The sequence below is a fragment of the Ambystoma mexicanum genome, chromosome 6p (genome assembly GCF_040938575.1).
Source record: "Ambystoma mexicanum isolate Mex_15411 chromosome 6p, UKY_AmexF1_1, whole genome shotgun sequence".
NCBI lineage: Eukaryota > Metazoa > Chordata > Amphibia > Caudata > Ambystomatidae > Ambystoma > Ambystoma mexicanum.
Window position 1 is genome coordinate 24379178 of NC_090935.1, and position 18904 is coordinate 24398081.

General features: G+C 45.7%; 1 protein-coding gene across 2 annotated transcripts in view; it reads left to right on the forward strand.

Annotated features, from left to right (window-relative positions):
• The window catches only part of LOC138511162 (uncharacterized), a 390240-nt gene that overhangs the window by 22334 nt on the left and 349002 nt on the right, over window positions 1-18904 (forward strand). For both annotated transcript variants that reach the window (XM_069626668.1, XM_069626669.1), the window contains exon 2: window positions 3668-3908. In XM_069626668.1, the coding sequence (XP_069482769.1) occupies window positions 3668-3908 (241 nt within the window). The remainder of the gene's footprint in view (window positions 1-3667; window positions 3909-18904) is intronic.

Below are 18904 nucleotides of genomic sequence, written 5' to 3' on the forward strand. Positions count from 1 at the left end.
ACAAAATGTTCTTTGAAGAGTAGGATCTTGAGGAGTGAGTTCAATGTGGGAGTCTAAGGCCTTTTGTGATCTCTGTGTAGAAAGGGACGGCGCTAGTGCCAAGAACCCCCAAACACTTGGATGGCCTAAAAAATCACAAGAATCCCAAAACCAATTTGATTGTATTGTTTATTTATAAATAATATGTTCACAGTCAACACTGGCTTTACATATACAAACATACTTTTACAAAAACGTCATTTAACACTCTTTCTTCATCAATTTAAAATGTACACCTTGGCTTGGGTGTTGTTTCTTTCTCCACAGTTTGGGGTTTCTCAGTTACACACTGACTCAGGTATCTGTTTCTCTTTACACCTTGGCTTGTTTGTTGTTTCTTTCTCCACAGTTTGGGGTTTCTCGAGTTACACACTGACTCAGGTATCTGTTTCTCTTTACACCTTGGCTTGTTTGTTGTTTCTTTCTCCACAGTTTGGGGTTTCTCAGTTACACACTGACTCAGGTATCTGTTTCTCTTTACACCTTGGCTTGTTTGTTGTTTCTTTCTCCACAGTGTGGGGTTTCTCGAGTTACACACTGACTCAGGTATCTGTTTCTCTTTACACCTTGGCTTGTTTGTTGTTTCTTTCTCCACAGTTTGGGGTTTCTCAGTTACACACTGACTCAGGTATCTGTTTCTCTTTACACATTGGCTTGGATGTTGTTTCTTTCTCCACAGTGTGGGGTTTCTCGAGTTACACACTGACTCAGGTATCTGTTTCTCTTTACACCTTGGCTTGTTTGTTGTTTCTTTCTCCACAGTTTGGGGTTTCTCAGTTACACACTGACTCAGGTATCTGTTTCTCTTTACACCTTGGCTTGTTTGTTGTTTCTTTCTCCACAGTTTGGGGTTTCTCAGTTACACACTGACTCAGGTATCTGTTTCTCTTTACACCTTGGCTTGTTTGTTGTTTCTTTCTCCACAGTGTGGGGTTTCTCGAGTTACACACTGACTCAGGTATCTGTTTCTCTTTACACCTTGGCTTGTTTGTTGTTTCTTTCTCCACAGTTTGGGGTTTCTCAGTTACACACTGACTCAGGTATCTGTTTCTCTTTACACATTGGCTTGGATGTTGTTTCTTTCTCCACAGTGTGGGGTTTCTCGAGTTACACACTGACTCAGGTATCTGTTTCTCTTTACACCTTGGCTTGTTTGTTGTTTCTTTCTCCACAGTTTGGGGTTTCTCAGTTACACACTGACTCAGGTATCTGTTTCTCTTTACACATTGGCTTGGATGTTGTTTCTTTCTCCACAGTGTGGGGTTTCTCGAGTTACACACTGACTCAGGTATCTGTTTCTCTTTACACCTTGGCTTGTTTGTTGTTTCTTTCTCCACAGTTTGGGGTTTCTCAGTTACACACTGACTCAGGTATCTGTTTCTCTTTACACATTGGCTTGGATGTTGTTTCTTTCTCCACAGTGTGGGGTTTCTCGAGTTACACACTGACTCAGGTATCTGTTTCTCTTTACACCTTGGCTTGTTTGTTGTTTCTTTCTCCACAGTTTGGGGTTTCTCAGTTACACACTGACTCAGGTATCTGATTCTCTTTACACATTGGCTTGGATGTTGTTTCTTTCTCCAGTGTTTGGGGTTTCTCGAGTTACACATTGACTCAGTTATCTGTTTCTCTTTACACCTTGGCTTGTTTGTTGTTTCTTTCTCCACAGTTTGGGGTTTCTCAGTTACACACTGACTCAGGTATATGTTTCTCTTTACATCATGGCTTGGATATTGTTTCTTTCTCCACAGTTAGGGGTTTCTCGAGTTACACACTGGCTTGAGTATCTGTTTCTCTTATTCCAGCTTGTGTTACTATCCCCCCTTCTTAGGGTTTCATCGCAGTATTTCTTGGCCCTGCTTGGTCTTTGCCCGGGTCTCTCTGCCTTCCTCCCGACTCCCTGGAATAACTCTGTACCTGATTTGTTGGCTCATGGGGGCGGGCGCTCTCCTCGGCTGTTGTGGAACCGCTTTGAGTTTTCCTATGTGCTCTTCAGCGTTTACCCGTTGCGTCCATTTCATTTTCTCTGCTACCTTCTGTGACTTGGAGTTCGCTGCTTCCAGCACTGGCCCACTGCGCTTGTCGTGGTCGGCTTCCTGCAGAAGGAACCCGATCGCGACAAGCGCAGTGGGCCAGTGCCGGGAGCAGTCGAGGCTTTGCGCTTGGCTCCATGTAGGAGTGGCCAGCCTCTCAGGCTGTTGGGCATCTGCTTTTCGGCATCTGTACCCGGCATGCTGGGTGGGTGCTGCTGCCTCCTGGTCCGCCCCTCGGAAGGTCTTCCGCTCCAGCAGCTTACTCCGCAGGATCTCGTTCTCTTCCCATCTCATTTTCACCAGTCCTTGGTATTTCCTTCTGTAAGAAGACTGGCCCATCACTGGTTCCCGTAATTCAAAGGAAGATGTTATCATCACCAGGTCAGAAACCATATCTGTCATTATAAAAGGGTCACACACAGTACCAACACATGCAAACAATGGGGGTGCTGTGTTAATGGAAGGTTGATAAAAATCCCTGCTTGGGGATTCCTTGGGGACCACTACCAATGGGATACTGCTTGGCCTGTCCCCTAGTGGGTGTTAAGCATAGGGGGCTCACCTCCCTAGAACTAATTCCCTGGATTCATCAGAGGGCCCTTTTCTCTCTTACCAGTGAAACATTCCAATGTGTCAGTTCCGCTGTTCGGGGCGGCGCGCACCAGAGTGGAGCAGAAATAGTGCGCAGTGGATGCAGACGAAATGGAGGCCCACACAGTGTAACCAACATCAACTCTGTCTTTATTGTAACTTGTCCCTTAAGCCTTCCTGCCTCCACACATCACTTCCTTTTCCCTTTGCCCCTCCCTAACCCCGCCTCAAACATAACAATGTGGATATCCACAACATGACACCATGTGTGCAAACCAAGGAAAAACTAGCAGTTCCGATGATTGCATTGGCAGAGTGTCTGTGCCACACAGCTCAACCTATTGGCAGCCCAAGGAAAGTGAAATCAGGTGTTTGCTGTGGGACCCCATTGAAGGCAATGCAAATGAATGCACCTTTTACTGTTGGTTTTCCTGGGCCGGTGAGTCCACTGAAGTCTATGGGCCTCATTACACGGTAGGCGATGAGCCATGGCGCTATTAGCGCTATGGCTCATGCCGGTAAAATACCGGCACCGCCTTGGCGGAAAGGGGATTTACCGCCCCATTCCAAGGTTGGAGGGGCGGTAAATCCCCCTTCCACCATTGCCCTTCCCCATTCCCATTTCTGCCCCATAGGGCTCTATGGGAATGGGGAAGGCACTAATTACGGCACCGCAATTTTGCGGTGCCGTAATTAGCTCCGAGGTCTGTTAGCGGGTTGGATTTTAACGCCTGCAAAAAGCAGGCGTTAAATCCCCCACCCCGAAAAAGGGACCTCGTAGTAAGGCGGTAAGGTAAATCCCTACCGCCATCCGTGTAATGAGGCCCTAAAGACAAGTGGTGTTGTGAGGGGGTTAAAACAGGCCCAAGGCGGCTGAAATACTTCAAATGCTTTGATTTGTATGTGATGTGTGTCCCTCATTCCATCGCAAGTCTTTGGAATGTGCGAGGGTATAAGGGTATACAACCCCCAAATAAGTCAATCTACTCTCTTCTCTTCTTTAGCATCACGCTGTCGTCGGAGCCGGTAAAACCAATTCATGCCCCCAGCGAGAAATACTAAGTTTTATATATGTGAAATGTGGACGCCACAATCAACACGATTGTCGTTACAATGCAGACCTGGTGCGGAAATACTCTGGAATCCACAACCACACGTTCTATATCCGCGAGATGAACTGGGACCGTTCCCAGATCCAGCTGAAGTCTGATCGCGGAGGAGAAGCCCCCGTCTGCCCAAACTATAGTGAGTATAATGCATGCTCCGTGACTCGACGTATGTATGTGAACAGCAATGGGCATGTGTCAGCTCCGCCAGTAAAGCATGTCCAGCAACTATTTATATATAATTAAACGGTTTATAGTGATAATATTGAATACAAAAATGTCGAAAGTCATAATTTCGAAAAAATAATGTAAAAAAAAAATCGAATTTCTTTTTCACTACGTTTTTTATTCGAAAAGGGGGGGTTCCCCCCAAACCCCTTTTTTAATTTATTTTTTGTTTTTAACCTTTTTTTTTACTTGCGAAACCCCCCAAAAAATATAGAAATAAAAAAATAAAGAATTCGATATTTTTTTTTCAACATTATTTTTTCGAAATTATTGTCTTTCGACATTTTCTTTTCGATATTATGACTGAACACCTTTATTTATATAAGTACAAATGTACATCAATCCAGTTTCTCTTGTGGGTATGTACAGTGACACAGTAGACAGAAGAGAGGACATAGTTACAGAGCAGACCCACACTCCAGCTCAGGCCCCAACTGACACTCACAGAACATTCACTCTCAGACCCACTCAACATTCTCCTGAGCTGCAGCATTCATACATCAACATTCTACAAGCATGCACTCCTGGCCAGTGACATAACCTAACAGGACTACATTACAACATCTCCCTTTCATACCCTGACACAACCATCACAACATCTCACTTTCACACCAGACTCAACCACAACATCTCTTTTTCTCACGACAATAACCTTCCAACACAACAACATCCTTCTCACCAGACCCTCCACAGAGCCTGCCACACTCAGGCGCAAACCAAACAAATCAAAGGAACATTTATCATACAGGTGGGGAACAAGAAGGGGGGGCCACGGGGGACCACGGGTTGACACACATCGGACCCAGATGCAACACATGCAGTGAAGCAGAGCCAACCGAACTTTGTCCAGGGAATCCACAGACTAACATGCAGGAGAGGGGTGTTGCCACACCAAGACAACATTTACAGGAGGGATACATTGATCACACTCCTTCCACTCTCACAACCAAAATTCAATCAGCTACAACCGACTCCCACTTATCACCACACACACACCCCACAGATCACAACCAGTATCAAATAGCAAACCAACTTCCAATCAATCCAGCATCGGTCACATGCACACTGTATCATCCGCTCGGTGCAAACATACGTATACGGTGACGGTGAACGAAGCACACACATACAGGTGCCACCTCTCAACAACAGGCGAGCACATTCACACCCACACGCTCCACGTACATCCTTAAACCAGTATATTCATGCATGTAATAAAGCTGGGACTCGAGACACAGACCTGCTGTGGAGTCATTGGGTTTGTTCCATAAGTACAAATGTACATCAATCCAGTTTATCTTGTGGGTATGTACAGTGACACAGTAGACAGAAGACAGGACATAGTTACAGTGCAGACCCACACTCCCGCTCAGGCCCCAACTGACACTCACAGAACATTCACTCTCAGACGCACTCAACATTCTCCTGAGCTGCAGCATTCATACATCAACATTCTACAAGCATGCACTCCTGGCCAGTGACATAACATGACAAGACTACATTACAACAACCATCTCATGTTTATTCTATTTATATTGCCAAAAACTAAGTGAGAACCAACAAGACGTCAAATAGCATGAGGGTGCCGTACTATAATGTGTCAATGTTGCTACACAGAGAGATTGCACCTTATAAGTGATATGATATGGCATTTATAACAGGCCTATACACAAGTGTTTCAAGGCAAGGACGGGGGAACAGAGGGAGGACAGAGAAAGCGATCATGCTAGGCCAGGTGTCATTGAGATCGCACAAGTGCAGGGGAGGGGGAAAGGGAAAGTGTGGGTGGCAAGGGGAGGGGACAGTGCAGTACATAGGCTGAACAGTAAATAAATAAAGACCATAAATAAAATGTTCCATGTAATAATGTCGCCACAAAAATCTCGCCATACAGAAATATCGCCGAAAAATGGCCGTTTTTTGTGGCGACATTATTGCATGGAACATGCGGGGGACACCACCGCAACCCCCAAACTTATTTCTTTTTCTTTTTTCTTATTTTTTTTTTAAATGTTTTTTTTTTGCCCCTGTCCCCATATATATGGTCACCCAAATAATATCGCCACAACATTTTCCCGGCGATATTATTTACGGCGACCATAAATATGGCGATATTATTACCTGATACCAAATAAAAGTGCAGCCAGCTGGTGGCAAGTGCAGGGGTAAGTGCAGACATCAGGTGTCAGGTGCTAGTAGGGGCTTTAGGGATACAGAGAAAGTCCCCGAGTGGAATGGGTGCCAGGGGGGCAGTGCAGGGTGCAACTGGCGTGGGGAGGGGGGACCTGGGCCCGAGATCAGAGGGTAGCCAGGTAGTGCAGATTCAGATCCAGCCAGGAGATCAGCAGTGGAGAGGAGGAGAGAATGCGGAAGCTAAGAGGAAGGTCTTGAGGTGCTTCCGGAACCAGAGATGGTTCTCCTCAAGATTCAGAGAGGCAAGGAGGCTGTTCCAGAGGGCGGCCCCAGCAGATATGATATGATATGGCATTTATAAGCAGAAGAAAGAGATCTACCACCAACAAGCTGCTTGGAGAAGCGACTAACCCTGAGGGAGTTGGTGCATTGAGAAGGTGATAAATAGGGTTAGATGACATGAGGAAACAGTAACAGGACTCATTAATATTGAGGCATTTAGAGGGATTACATATTATGAGGACAGTGAGATGGATCTGAGGGAGAGGATACAGAGGGCGAGATGACATGAGAATACTGTAACAGGACTCATTAATATTGAGGCACTTGGAGGGATTGCATATTATATTATGAGGGCAGATTTTATTAATCAGAGGTAAACATCTGGGAAGTAAAGGTAGAAGACATACCAGATACTGAATTAATGCTAGTAAAAATAGCGATGAGCGTAGAAATAACCCTCAACATGATATAGATATATAGAGCGCCGACAGCAGGATCGAACGTCCCCGACCAGTTATGCAACTGCATCCTTCCATTGCTGAAGCCAAACACAAAAATGATAATGAGGCAATTTGACTTATTGGCTTGGCGATTCTTCAGATGCCACCGCAAGCGCCTTAGAAGCCGCACTGAGCACCTTGGGGTTCCGCCAACCGGTCACAACCCCTACACAGGACAAAGGACACACACTGGATTGGGTTGCGTCCCACAACGTTACCATTGATGTCAGCAGAGTTATGCCATGTCCGTGGTCGGACCACCATTGCATATACTTCCAGATTAAAACTGAAAGTTCTGTTAAAAAAACCTTTTACAGCAGGGTACCAATTTTAGTAAGAAACCTGAAGAAAGTGGCAGCTGATAAACTAAACCCTTGGGCCGCCACACTAAATGCAGAAATGATGGAAGCAGACACACTACAAGAAATGACCATGTCATGTATCACATCACTCAAGGAAATCACAGAAACTATAGCGCCACTAAAGAAAACATTCTGTCCTGAAGAACGCAAAAATAACAAATGGTTTAATGCAGACAAAAAAAACAAAAAATACTTCTATGACTGGAGAAAGAGGCAAGACGCTCTAAGCCTGGAACTGTATAAAGAAGCAGCCAGGATTTATAAAAATGCAATGAAACAGGCAAAAAAAGATATGCTTAACGATAGAATACTAAAAGCCACCTCTGATAGCAGAGAGCTATTTAAGATTTAAAGAGAGCAGGAATGCCCTAATGGACCCATTATGAACCACCAGTGAAAGACAATGCTTGGTGTTCATTAATTCAGGAAGCCATGACGGACAAACTAGAAAACTTTAAAAAAGCGTTGAGGCAAAAAAGACTACGTTTAACACCCTATCTGAAACAAACCTTAAGGATGTTACTAGTAAACCCAATATACAACAGGAATGTCATTTCTTGTTGATCACAGAGGTAGAGCTAGCAGGAGTCATTAGACAACTAAAAACCACCAGCTGCAAGGGGGATCCCTGTTATGCTCTGATCATTAGAGAATGTGCACCCACATTAATACCGGCTCTAACCAAATTCCTAAATACCTCATTTGCACATAATCAAGTGCCAGAAAGACTAACGAAAGCAAAGATAACAACTCTTCTTAAAAAAAGAGATCTATGCCCACGCACAACAACCAACTATAGACCAATTACTAAGACCCCATTTCTTCTACAGATTCTTGATAGGGTTGCCTATAACCAAATCTCGACACACCTGAATAGCCATCAGATACTGAATAAATCCCAGTCGGGCTTCAGGCAATATCATGGAACGGAGACAGCCCTTCCCAACTTAAATTCTAAACTGCTGGAAGCAATGGACATAGGAGAAATCTTGCTGCTGATGATGATTCTTGATCTCTCAGCGGTTTTGACCTGGTGGACCGCTCCATCTTGGCCACCAGGTTGAGGGACACAGCATCTTTTTCAGAGCAAGCAGCTCAATGGGTCACATCCTTTTTAAGTAATAGTTAGGGCAGCGTGGCCAGCAGGGATGCAGAGTCTGAACCAGTAGCTTCAGCCTATGGTGTACCACAGGGTGCATGTGTATCCTCCTGTCTGTACAACATCTTCATGGTGCCCTTTTCCTACATGTTACAATACAAGGGCATCATTTTCTCCAATTATGCGGATGGTACACAATGTGTTATACCACTTACAGGGGTACACAATATAGACGAAAGGGAAATGACGAAGATATACGACATCATCCAGATATGGATGGCACATAACGGCCTAGCATTGAACAATGAAGACAACCTCATAGTGCTGGGAACAAATGAGTAACTGGCCAAACTAGGATCATCTTTTAATAGTTTCAACATCGCAGACTGTCAGATTGAAACCCAAAGGAAAGTCAAAATGTAACCATGAAACCTCAAGTGAGCAGCCTGATCGCATCATCCACCAACTATCTAAAGTTATTGGCTCATCTTCGGCCACTTATATCCCAAAACCATGCAGAAGCAATTTCCAGAGCCATAATCGGTGCTAAGACCGATTATTGCTGCAGCTTACTCATTGGGGCCTCACAAGCAGAAATTAATCGTCTGCAAGTAATTCAGCATCGTGCAGTTAGGGTAGTGAAAGGCCTGAAATAGCGTGTTCACGTGTCAGATGACAGGCGCAGCTTGCACTGTCTGCCGGTGAAGGCAAGAATCCAGTTCATACTGATTTTGATCGTCCACAAATGCCGGGAGGGCTGCATGCGAACCTACCTAATGGAAGGAGGGGTGGAGAAACAGAGTCAGAGGACTCTGAGATCCAACAATGCCCACCTACTGAAAACGCTGTGATGCCAAACTAGCAAAAGCCTTAAGGGAGCCTTTGGCATGGCAGCCCCTATGGCATGCAATGCTATCCCCCAGGATTTAAGAGAAACAGAGTCCACATACAACTTTAAAAAGAAGCTAAAAACTCTTTTATTCTACTAGACACCCAGAATAACCAAGAGAATCCGCTGTAACAAGTGAATGCTCAGGAAGACCCCCTGAACTTACTGTTGTTCTGTCTGTTTTCGTTATATGCGCGCCAGTAAGTCTTCGGGTACCTTGGAGTGCGGTGGAAATTAAAGTACAGCAAAGCAGTGAGGAAGCGATACAGAGGGTTAGATGACATGAGGATAGAGTAACAGGATTCATTAATATTGAGGCACTTAGAGGGATTGTATATTATGAGGGCAGTGAGAAGGCGATACAGAGGGTTACAAGACATGAGGATAGGTTAACAGGATTCATTAATATCGAGGCACTTAGAGGGATTGCATATTATGGGGGCAGTAAGAAAGCGATACAGAGGGTTAGATGACATGAGGATAGAGTAACAGGATTCATTAATATCGAGGTACTTAGAGGGATTGCATATTATGGGGGCAGTAAGAAAGCGATACAGAGGGTTAGATGACATGAAGATAGAGTAACAGGATTCATTAATATTGAGGCACTTAGAGGGATTGTATATTATGAGGGCAGTGAGAAGGCGATACAGAGGGTTACAAGACATGAGGATAGGTTAACAGGATTCATTAATATCGAGGCACTTAAAGGGATTGCATATTATGGGGGCAGTAAGAAAGCGATACAGAGGGTTAGATGACATGAGGATAGAGTAACAGGATTCATTAATATCGAGGCACTTAGAGGGATTGCATATTATGGGGGCAGTGAGAAAGCGATACAGAGGGTTAGATGACATGAGGATAGAGTAACAGGATTCATTAATATCGAGGCAGTTAGAGGGATTGCATATTATGAGGGCAGTGAGAAGGCGATACAGAGGGTTACATGACATGAGGATAGAGTAACAGGATTCATTAATATCGAGGCACTTAGAGGGATTGCATATTATGAGGGCAGTGAGAAGGCGATACAGAGGGTTACAAGACATGAGGATAGAGTAACAGGATTCATTAATATCGAGGCACTTAGAGGGATTGCATATTATGGGGGCAGTAAGAAAGCGATACAGAGGGTTAGATGACATGAGGATAGAGTAACAGGGTTCATTAATATTGAGGCACTTAGAGGGATTGTATATTATGAGGGCAGTTAGAAGGCGATACAGAGGGTTAAATGACATAAGGATAGGGTAACAGGGTTCATTAATATCGAGGCACTTAGAGGGATTGTATATTATGAGGGCAGTGAGAAGGCGATACAGAGGGTTAGATGGCATGAGGAAACAGTAAGAGGATTCATTAATATTGAGGCACTTAGAGGTACTGCACATGTAGGGTAACTCCCAAACAATCAGACATAGAAAACAGAAGCTGCTAGGGAAAAGGCTTGATGCACCCTTTTTCGAGTAGAACAAGAGCTTTATTTTATATACAAAAAGGAAAACGGCAACACGATGTTATAAGTCAGCTGCCGCAGACCTCTCTTCCCTCCTAAAAGTAAGTTTCACCTTATAAACATGAACATCGTCCTTCATGAAGGATTCGATATACAGTGTTCATCCCCCACCCTCATTGCCTACCGCCTATTTACATGCTAATGATTACATATGGGCCCCTGTACAATTGGGTGTGGATTCTTCTCCATCTTCTCCACACATGGGTAACGGCCTCTCCACCTCGAAGCGCTGCAAGGCAATTGGTTAAACATTAAAAGGCACCACTCTATCCTTACTCCTACTCACATGATATTCACCTGGTCGTCAACATAAACTCGGCAGATAACTTCGAGGTAAGCCTTGTCCTTGAAAACAAAGCAACTCTTTTCTCATCCCAGTAATGCAGGCGCCCCAATCACGCCTTCCCAATGCAATCTTATAAGCAATGGCATCACGCTTCCCTCTCCCCGATACAAATCACAGACTTTGTTGTTCTCGGTCCCCCCGTATCAAGAGGTAGGCCTAATGCCCCACTAATTAATCCAATTCAAGAAAGATTTAAGATTCATCTACTACCTCGCACATGGAAGCTGTGGTCTCCTCCTCGACGAGCCGGATCAAGAAGGCCCACGGAGGGGCCCCGACCTCACTGCTCTAAAGTAAGCCCTTAGGGCTTCAAGCGGTTAATACCGCAGTGCAGAAGTAAATTATCCGCAATTACCCGGTTCTCGTCTGATTCCGCGCTCCAAGAAGCAGCTTTATACCAGCTTCCCACAAGGCAAATACCTCGTCGCAGCACGAGCTTCTTTGGTGCACTTGCACACTTTCTACATTCTTTGCTACCATTTGTATGAAGCCCATTTGAAAATGCTGGCGCTGTAATCCGCACACTGAATTGCCCCGACTACCTCCTGGCTCCACCAGGGATTGCCTCGCCATTGGTCTTCAGCCCTACAAAACCGACCAATAGGGAGCCGGCAGGCCAACGCTGGCCTCCCACCTAAAGCCCCCACTTGGGCCCTACCAATCCTCACATCATTTCATCAACTACCTCCCACATGGAAGCTGTGGTCTCCTCCTCGTCGAACCGGATCAAGGAGGCCCACGGAGAGCCCCGACCTCACCTCTCTAAGGTAAGCCCTTAGGGCGCCACACAATTAATACCGCAGTGCAGAATTAAATTATCTCCAATTACCCAGTTCTCATCTGATTCTGCGCACCCGAAAGCAAATTTTATTAGCTTGACGCAAGACCAATACCTTGTTGCAGCACAAGCTTCTTCAGTGCACTTGCACCCTTTCTACATTCTTTGCTACCATTTGTATGAAGCCCATTTGAAAAAGTCGGTGCAGTGATCGGCACACCAAATTGCCCACACTACTTCCTGGCTCCACCAAGGATTGCCTCACCATTGGTCCTCAGCCCTACAAAACCAACCAATAGGGAGTCGGCAGGCAAACGCCGGCCTCCCACCTAAGGCCCACACTCAAGGCCCTGTTTGCCCCTGTTCGCATCGGAGAGTGTACCCGGAGTTGCGAAACGCTGTAGCTTAGATAAGTGCACCTTCTGGCACGCCACATTCCCAAAGGTCCATTTTGGCTGCACATCTATATACCATAATCAACACAGAGCCTTCTTGTGATCTAACTGTCTCCTGTAAGCACTGCGGCCTCTCCCTTCCAACTACCCTTATCTGGCGACATTGACAATTTAACTATCCACAAAGGTTATAATCGCCCGTAGTCTAAGTCACTATTTCCACCCCAATGGTTGATTGTTACACGTGTGCCCATACGCGTATGCCCTGTCTCCATGTCCGTACATCCTGCTTGTCTACTGTTAATAACGTATGGCTTTTTATCTTTCGCGTGTCAATCTTACTTTGATGCATGTAACTTAAGATGGTATTTTCAGCATTGTACTGCCTCTCTAAGCTTACCACATTTAGCCCACTGTGAGTCTAGCATCATACTGCCTATTAAATGTACTGCATTTAGCCCTCTGTGAGCCTACCATCATACTGCCTATCAAATGTAGCCCACTGTGAGTCTAGCATCGTACTGCCTCTCTAAGTGTACCGCATTTAGTCCACTGTGAACCTAGCATCGTACTGCCTATCAAATGTACTGCATTTAGCCCACTGTAAGTCTAGCATTGAACTGCCTATTAAATGTACCTCATTTACCCCACTGTGAGCCTAGCATCATACTGCCTATCAAATGTAGCCCACTGTGAGTCTAGCATTGTACTGCCTTTCTAAGTGTACCACCTTTAGTCCACTGTGAGTCTAGCATCGTACTGCCTATCTAAGTGTACCGCATTTAGCCCACTGTGAGTCTAACATCGTACTGCCTATACAATGTACCGCATTTAATCCATTGTGAGTCTAACATCGTACTGCCTATCAAATGTACCGAATTTAGCCCACTGTGAACCTAGCATTGAACTGCCTATCTAAGTGTACCGCATTTAGCCCACTGTGAGCCTAGCATTGAACTGCCTATCTTAGTGTACCGCATTTAGCCCACTGTGAACCTAGCATTGAACTGCCTATCTTAGTGTACTGCTTTTAGCCCACTGTGAGCCTAGCATCGTACTTCCTCTCTAAGTGTACCGCATTTAGTCCACTGTGAGTCTAGCATCGTACTGCCTCCCTAGGTGTACTGCATTTAGCCCACTGTGAGCCTAGCATCGTACTTCCTCTCTAAGTGTACCGCATTTGGTCCACTGTGAGTCTAGCTTCGTACTTCCTCTCTAAGTGTACCGCATTTAGTCCACTGTGAGTCTAGCATCGTACTGCCTCTCTAGGTGTACTGCATTTAGCCCACTGTGAGCCTAGCATCGTACTTCCTCTCTAGGTGTACTGCATTTAGCCCACTGTGAGCCTAGCATCGTACTTCCTCTCTAAGTGTACCGCATTTAGTCCACTGTGAGTCTAGCATCGTACTTCCTCTCTAAGTGTACCGCATTTAGTCCACTGTGAGTCTGGCATTGTACTGCCTCTCTAGGTGTACTGCATTTAGCCCACTGTGAGTCTAGCATCGTACTGCCTCTCTAGGTGTACTGCATTTAGCCCACTGTGAGCCTAGCATCGTACTTCCTCTCTAAGTGTACCGCATTTAGTCAACTGTGAGTCTAGCATCGTACTGCCTCTCTAGGTGTACTGCATTTAGCCCACTGTGAGTCTAGCATCGTACTGCCTCTCTAGGTGTACTGCATTTAGCCCACTGTGAGCCTAGCATCGTACTTCCTCTCTAGGTGTACTGCATTTAGCCCACTGTGAGCCTAGCATCGTACTTCCGCTCTATGTGTACTGCATTTACCCACTGTGAGCCTAGCATCGTACTTCCTCTCTCAGTGTACCGCATTTAGTCCACTGTGAGTCTAGCATCGTACTTCCTCTCTAAGTGTACCGCAATTAGTCCACTGTGAGTGTAGAATTGTACTGCCTCTCTAGGTGTACTGCATTTAGCCCACTGTGAGTCTAGCATCGTACTGCCTCTCTAGGTGTACTGCATTTAGCCCACTGTGAGCCTAGCATCGTACTTCCTCTCTAAGTATACTGCATTTAGTCCACTGTGAGTCTAGCATCGTACTGCCTCTCTAGGTGTACTGCATTTAGCCCACTGTGAGTCTAGCATCGTACTGCCTCTCTAGGTGTACTGCATTTAGCCCACTGTGAGCCTAGCATCGTACTTCCTCTCTAGGTATACTGCATTTAGCCCACTGTAAGCCTAGCATCATACTTCCTCTCTAAGTGTACCGCATTTAGTCCACTGTGAGTCTAACATCGTACTGCCTATCAAATGTACCAAATTTAGCCCACTGTGAGCCTAACATCATACTGCCTCTCTAAGTGTACCGCATTTAGCCCACTGTGAGTCTAGCATCGTACTGCCTATCAAATGTACCGCATTTAGCCCACTGTGAGTCTAGCATCGTACTGCCTATCTAAGTGTACTGCACTTAGCCCACTGTGAGTTTAGCATCGTACTGCCTATCAAATGTACTGCATTTAGCCCACTGTGAGTCTAGCATCGTACTGCCTATCTAAGTGTACTGCACTTAGACCACTGTGAACCTAGCATTGAACTGCCTCTCTAAGTGGACTGCATTTAGCCCACTGTGAGCCTAGCATCGTACTGCCTCTCTAAGTGTACTGAATTTAGTCCACTGTGAGTCTAACATCGTACTGCCTATCAAATCTACCGCATTTAGCCCACGGTGAACCTAGCATTGAACTGCCTATCTTAGTGTACCACATTTAGCCCACTGTGAACCTAGCATTGAACTGCCTATCTTAGTGTACCGCATTTAGCCCACTGTGAACCTTGCATTGAACTGCCTATCTTAGTGTACCGCATTTAGCCCACTGTGAACCTTGCATTGAACTGCCTATCTTAGTGTACCGCATTTAGCCCACTGTGAACCTAGCATTGAACTGCCTATCTAAGTGTACCGCATTTAGCCCACTGTGAACCTAGCATTGAACTGCCTATCTAAGTGTACCGCATTTAGCCCACTGTGAACCTAGCATTGAACTGCCTATCTTAGTGTACCGCATTTAGCCCACTGTGAACCTAGCATTGAACTGCCTCTCTAGGTGTACTGCATTTAGCCCACTGTGAGCCCAGCATCGCACTGCCTCTCTAAGTGGACTGCATTTAGCCCACTGTGAGTATAGCATCGTACTGCCTCTCTAGGTGTACCACATTTAGCCCACTGTGAACCTAGCATTGAACTGCCTATCTTAGTGTACCGCATTTAGCCCACTGTGAACCTTGCATTGAACTGCCTATCTTAGTGTACCGCATTTAGCCCACTGTGAACCTAGCATTGAACTGCCTATCTTAGTGTACCGCATTTAGTCCACTGTGAACCTAGCATTGAACTGCCTATCTTAGTGTACCGCATTTAGCCCACTGTGAACCTAGCATTGAACTGCCTATCTAAGTGTACCGCATTTAGCCCACTGTGAACCTAGCATTGAACTGCCTATCTAAGTGTACCGCATTTAGCCCACTGTGAACCTAGCATTGAACTGCCTATCTTAGTGTACCGCATTTAGCCCACTGTGAACCTAGCATTGAACTGCCTCTCTAGGTGTACTGCATTTAGCCCACTGTGAGCCCAGCATCGCACTGCCTCTCTAAGTGGACTGCATTTAGCCCACTGTGAGTATAGCATCGTACTGCCTCTCTAGGTGTACTGCATTTAGCCCACTGTGAGCCTAGCATCGTACTGCCTCTCTAGGTGTACTGCATTTAGCCCACTGTGAGCCCAGCATCGCACTGCCTCTCTAAGTGGACTGCATTTAGCCCACTGTGAGTATAGCATCGTACTGCCTCTCTAGGTGTACTGCATTGTGAGTCTAGCATCGTACTGCCTATCAAAAGTACCAAATTTAGCCACTGCCTGTCTAAGTGTACTGCATTTAGCCCACTGTGAGTCTAGCATTGTACTGCCTATCAAATGTACCGCATTTAGCCCACTGTGAGTCTAGCACTGAACTGCCTATCTAAGTGTACCGCATTTGGCGCACTGTGAGTCTAGCATCGTACTGCCTATCAAAAGTACCAAATTTAGCCCACTGTGAGCCTAACATCGTACTGCCTCTCTAAGTGTACTGCATTTAGCCCACTGTGAGTCTAGCATCGTACTACCTATCAAATGTACCGCATTTAGCCCATTGTGAGTCTAGCATTGAACTGCCTATCTAAGTGTACCGCATTTAGCCCATTGTGAGTCTAGCATCGTACTGCCTATCAAATGTACCGCATTTAGCCCACTGTGAGTCTAGCATCGTACTGCCTATCTAAGTGTACTGCACTTAGCTCACTGTGAGCTTAGCATCGTACTGCCTATCAAATGTACTGCATTTAGCCCACTGTGAGTCTAGCATCGTACTGCCTATCTAAGTGTACTGAACTTAGCCCACTGTGAGCCTAGCATCGTACTGCCTATCAAATGTACCGCATTTAGCCCACTGTGAGTCTAGCATCGTACTGCCTATCTAAGTGTACTGAACTTAGCCCACTGTGAGCCTAGCATCGTACTGCCTATCAAAAGTACCAAATTTAGCCCACTGTGAGCCTAACATCGTACTGCCTCTCTAAGTGTACTGCATTTAGCCCACTGTGAGTCTAGCATCGTACTACCTATCAAATGTACCGCATTTAGCCCATTGTGAGTCTAGCATTGAACTGCCTATCTAAGTGTACCGCATTTAGCCCATTGTGAGTCTAGCATCGTACTGCCTATCAAATGTACCGCATTTAGCCCACTGTGAGTCTAGCATCGTACTGCCTATCTAAGTGTACTGCACTTAGCTCACTGTGAGCTTAGCATCGTACTGCCTATCAAATGTACTGCATTTAGCCCACTGTGAGTCTAGCATCGTACTGCCTCTCTAGGTGTACTGCATTTAGCCCACTGTGAGCCTAGCATTGTACTGCCTCTCTAAGTGGACTGCATTTAGCCCACTGTGAGCCTAGCATCGTACTGCCTCTCTAAGTGTACCGCATTTAGTCCACTGTGAGTCTAGCATCGTACTTCCTCTCTAAGTGTACCGCATTTAGTCCACTGTGAGTCTAGCATCGTACTGCCTCTCTAAGCTTACCGCATTTAGCCCACTGTGAGTCTAGCATCATACTGCCTATTAAATGTACTGCATTTAGCCCTCTGTGAGCCTACCATCATACTGCCTATGAAATGTAGCCCACTGTGAGTCTAGCATCGTACTGCCTCTCTAAGTGTACCGCATTTAGTCCACTGTGAACCTAGCATCGTACTGCCTATCAAATGTACTGCATTTAGCCCACTGTAAGTCTAGCATTGAACTGCCTGTTAAATGTACCTCATTTACCCCACTGTGATCCTAGCATCATACTGCCTATCAAATGTAGCCCACTGTGAGTCTAGCATTGTACTGCCTATCTAAGTGTACCGCATTTAGCCCACTGTGAGTCTAACATCGTACTGCCTATACAATGTACCGCATTTAATCCATTGCGAGTCTAACATCGTACTGCCTATCAAATGTACCGAATTTAGCCCACTGTGAACCTAGCATTGAACTGCCTATCTAAGTGTACCGCATTTAGCCCACTGTGAACCTAGCATTGAACTGCCTATCTAAGTGTACCGCATTTAGCCCACTGTGAACCTAGCATTGAACTGCCTATCTTAGTGTACTGCTTTTAGCCCACTGTGAGCCTAGCATCGTACTTCCTCTCTAAGTGTACCGCATTTAGTCCACTGTGAGTCTAGCATTGTACTGCCTCCCTAGGTGTACTGCATTTAGCCCACTGTGAGCCTAGCATCGTACTTCCTCTCTAAGTGTACCGCATTTAGTCCACTGTGAGTCTAGCATCGTACTTCCTCTCTAAGTGTACCGCATTTAGTCCACTGTGAGTCTAGCATCGTACTGCCTCTCTAGGTGTACTGCATTTAGCCCACTGTGAGCCTAGCATCGTACTTCCTCTCTAGGTGTACTGCATTTAGCCCACTGTGAGCCTAGCATCGTACTTCCTCTCTAAGTGTACCGCATTTAGTCCACTGTGAGTCTAGCATCGTACTTCCTCTCTAAGTGTACCGCATTTAGTCCACTGTGAGTCTAGCATTGTACTGCCTCTCTAGGTGTACTGCATTTAGCCCACTGTGAGTCTAGCATCATACTGCCTCCCTAGGTGTACTGCATTTAGCCCACTGTGAGCCTATCATTGTACTTCCTCTCTAAGTGTACCGCATTTAGTCAACTGTGAGTCTAGCATCATACTGCCTCTCTAGGTGTACTGCATTTAGCCCACTGTGAGTCTAGCATCGTACTGCCTCTCTAGGTGTACTGCATTTAGCCCACTGTGAGCCTAGCATCGTACTTCCTCTCTAGGTGTACTGCATTTAGCCCACTGTGAGCCTAGCATCGTACTTCCGCTCTAGGTGTACTGCATTTACCCACTGTGAGCCTAGCATCGTACTTCCTTTCTAAGTGTACTGCATTTAGTCCACTGTGAGTCTAGCATCGTACTTCCTCTCTAAGTGTACCGCATTTAGTCCACTGTGAGTCTAGAATTGTACTGCCTCTCTAGGTGTACTGCATTTAGCCCACTGTGAGTCTAGCATCGTACTGCCTCTCTAGGTGAACTGC